This window comes from Wyeomyia smithii, chromosome 1 (assembly GCF_029784165.1).
Source record: "Wyeomyia smithii strain HCP4-BCI-WySm-NY-G18 chromosome 1, ASM2978416v1, whole genome shotgun sequence".
Lineage (NCBI taxonomy): Eukaryota > Metazoa > Arthropoda > Insecta > Diptera > Culicidae > Wyeomyia > Wyeomyia smithii.
Window position 1 is genome coordinate 37,903,816 of NC_073694.1, and position 3,794 is coordinate 37,907,609.

The window sequence follows — 3,794 nt, forward strand, 5'->3', positions numbered from 1 at the left end:
AATCAGGGTTCAGAGTTGGCTCAAATTTTACATCTATAAAAAAAAAACGTTTCAAAAATGAGAATCGCAATTCCCAAGTCGTTTGAATTGATCTTTGCATGTAATAATCGGAAGCGACCATAAATAAAATTTAGAGCGATTAAGTTCTGTACCTCTTTTTTTGTTTAAGGCCATTATTCGACTTTTGATTTATTATTCCAATTTCCGCATGAACTTAAATAAGGGCCGTTCGAATCGATTTCAACGACAACCATTATTCTAACTGTGAAATAATAACCAACCACATATTTATGATCGTTTCTAAACGTTTAAAACATATCACTTCTCCGTGATGCTGGCATGCATTTAGTTAGAACATTCTCATGATTACAAAACAACAGTTATTGCTTTCTTAATAGTAGTAAAATTTTATTACTTTTCATCGAAAATATAATAAGAAAAACGCACTTAACTTATGTACTCTCTAGGTTTTAGATTTTTCTCTCATTTTAGTTTTCTCTCTCAATTTGCGTTAAAAATTAAATTGTATTTTGAAAGTGCTGTCCTTCCACATTTCTCATCGCCCCCATCAGCGTGAACATAACGTGTGCTGCGTGTTTCAGGTAAAGGATTCGAGAAAACAAGATTGTTAAATTGAACGTCTGCGTACGACAGTATTTAAATACAGAAAGAAGTATATGACGATAGGCTGGTTTTTTTTTCTAGCGTAAGAAAAAAATGCTACAAATACGCTGTCAATTGGTTTAAACATTGATATTACTAAAACATATGAACAAACAAGAATGTCTTGTCCGTCAGTTATCAATACAACATTGTACCCTACTAAGAATAAAGATCGTTCTTGCTCTCTACCTCTTTGCCTTTTTCCTGTTTGCGCGGGCAATATCCTGGTCAAGTCATTCCACAACTACATCTGTTGGGGGGGAAATGGTTTCTGTTGTTGAGTCAAACAGCTGTGAAAATGATGTGTTCTTTCTTTCTTTGCACAAAGGGGGAGCGCTTGTGTGTGTGTAAGTGTACGTGTGTTCGTGTTTGCTTTTGTGTGTATCTGGTTGAATATGTGTATTGATGCGTGATCTTCTATGCAATTTACGGCTCCGCCGTCGTGTTTGGTCAATCAGAAACCCTGCTAGGTTTAAGGAGGTTATTCGGGACCGCCCTTCTTGCCGATCAGCGATTTGTGGATGTGTGGAATAACACCACCGCCCGCGATGGTCGCCTTGATCAAACTGTCCAACTCCTCGTCTCCGCGGATGGCCAGCTGCAAGTGGCGCGGGGTGATACGTTTGACCTTCAGATCCTTGGATGCATTACCGGCCAACTCCAAAACCTGTAGTGGGGAGGGGAGAAGTGGGTGATCATTAATTGTGGGTGAAGTAGATTGTTTAAATGTTAGATTTTTTTACGGAGACTTTAAATGCGGTTTTATTTTCACTTGTGACGAGTAAACATTAATTTCATTCTGCTATATCCTTATGGATATGGCACACAAAAGCCCATGTATTTCAATATATAAAATATATGAAAAATCGCTATTTCTGTATTTTTATCCTCTACTGAAAAATAACTTAGACTATTTTGAATTTAATTACAATAAAAAATGTATACTAAAACTAATTTTTTCTTATCAAAATTGATTTTTTTTTCATTAGACCAAATTTTTATATAATTTGACCTCTCTATCAAAAGTAAAATAAAAATGAATATAAAACCCCAGAATTACCAAAACATAAACAACAAATCAGATTGCAAAAAATTAATCTTGAGAAACGTTTAATTCGCAATGAATACATCAAAAATCGTCAATGTCTATTTAGAATCGTAGTCGTAAGCAAAACGTAAAAACCGTTCAACAATAAATAAACCATCATCAACCGTCAAACGGAGAGCGCGCCATTCAAACGGACGGCGATATCGAAGCTAGCAGGTAACAAAAAACAAAATGGCGCTCAAACAAAAGCCAAACGATGCGCAGCAGAAAAAGCGTACGCGTTCGCATCGAAGAGACCCACAAAAATTCGAACGTTGCATTTAACTTTTTTCTCCTTCACTGTTTCGTTTTGCTTTTGCTTCCACCCTTTTCAACATCTGTTGTTTTTAGCCAAATTTTGGCGCGAATTTGGCGTTGAACAAAAAAAAATTGCAGTGAAACTTACCTCAGCTGTCAGGTACTCCAGAATAGCAGCGGAATAAACGGCAGCCGTGGCTCCAACGCGTCCGTGGCTTGTGGTGCGGTTCTTCAGATGCCGATGGATTCTTCCGACCGGGAACTACAAAAGACCAAAATTACATTTTTGTCGCATCGATTGACGTAATCGCGCAAACGTCAACCGCGAAAATAAAATAGACGTTATTTGGCGCCAATTTCATCAGTCAGTGGAAAACCGCTTACCTGCAGTCCGGCACGCGCTGAGCGGGAAACAGCTTTTGCTTTCGCTTTTCCAGAATCTTTACCAGCTTTTCCTCCAGCCTATTAAAGTAAACAACCAAGCAATTAGACTCCTAAATCAAGCGGCAATTTAGCTTGTCATGTAGACGGCTCGGTCGCCATCGCAGAGAAACACAGAAATGTAGGTTATCTTTTATCATCGCGCAGACATTTTTAAGAATAATTTAGCCAAAATGCTTTTCACAACAATTTGAACAAATAAACGCCGATAAGAGCAGCAGAAAAATGAGGGAAGCTGTGCTTGACTATCGATTTTCCTGCTAATATGAACGTGGCCGGAGACATCGGAAAAAAGCTTCGCTTACATTTTCATCTTTCTCGCACATACAAGCCAAGAAGCCCTGCCAAGCGACCAAGCGGCGTCAGCTCCTGCCAGTAAATCGAATTTACAGGCTTTTTCCCTGATGGTAACGCTTTGCCAAACACGGCAATATTTTCCCGCAAGCACTTACCATTTTTCTAACTATTTATTTTTGCTATAACGCCTGTTCCGGGTCAAATATGCTTGAAATTCACAATTTTTTTTCCTTGTAAACACGCACACTTTGGAAAATGGCTGCTACTACTTTTGCTGTTTAGTGCCTGCCGTGCACGACGACCAACGAGATAACACCACCAAACCGAACTAAACGGAGCGAGCTGAAGAACAATACTGTGGAAAAACGAACGCGGCACGAACGGTACATCAATGGACGGAGCGAGAGAAGAGCGATTCTCTCACGTTAACTCTCACTCTGTTCATTCCGTGTAGAGTGTGTAGAGTTTCAACGAGGGTAACACTAGAAATATGAAAACGGCAGTGCAATCAGGTGAAACTGCGAATTTGAATATAACCAGGGGTGAGTGAATCAATTTGTAGAATATACTCGCTTCGAGATTTGTTCAGTATTTAATTTTTCACAGTATCGATTTAATTCTACCAGATTTCCAACGAACGCTGAATCAAGGTCTCGTGGAACGATTCTCAAGAGCTGACAAGAAATTCAGCAATTTCAACCGCCCGAAAAAAGTACGATGTATTTTGCGGTGAGAACAACTAATGGACAATGCACCGATTAACAGCCGTAACACTGGAATCAAAACGACACAAAAAACGATAATTTCAAATTTTCAGTCTCAAAACAGTCACCGCGCGACAACACCGTCTGGGGCGCTGTCATGCAATCTCATACATATTTTGTAGTTCCCAGTTTGACACATGCACGTACGCTAGCGCTGATGTCGAAAAATAAGACGAAGCGCGAACACGGCAGCAGATGGTGCAAGTGTTATTTACTAACGTAAAGTACTGATATAAACCGAATGAAGATTTTATTAAAAATTTGTTCACAGTGTTATGTCTGTT

The 3,794-nt window shown here is 39.1% G+C and overlaps 1 protein-coding gene across 1 annotated transcript; it reads right to left on the reverse strand.

Moving 5' to 3' along the window:
- Window positions 1–380: 380 nt before the first annotated feature.
- Window positions 381–3,109, reverse strand: LOC129731378 (histone H2A.V). The gene is made up of 4 exons (XM_055691333.1): window positions 2,902–3,109; window positions 2,393–2,470; window positions 2,157–2,270; window positions 381–1,330 (listed from the first exon to the last, which is right to left on the reverse strand). Exons 1-4 carry the CDS (start codon window positions 2,902–2,904, stop codon window positions 1,145–1,147), a joined length of 381 nt encoding a protein of 126 aa, XP_055547308.1. The 5' UTR covers window positions 2,905–3,109; the 3' UTR covers window positions 381–1,144.
- Between the last annotated feature and the right edge of the window lie 685 nt (window positions 3,110–3,794).

Excerpts from the sequence above, each read along its gene's own strand:
- LOC129731378 (XM_055691333.1), bottom strand. Across the intron at positions 2,271-2,392 it reads CAGCGCGTGCCGGACTGCAG|TTCCCGGTCGGAAGAATCCA; the intron begins GTAAGCGGTTTT and ends GGTCTTTTGTAG. Across the intron at positions 1,331-2,156 it reads TGGAGTACCTGACAGCTGAG|GTTTTGGAGTTGGCCGGTAA; the intron begins GTAAGTTTCACT and ends TCCCCACTACAG.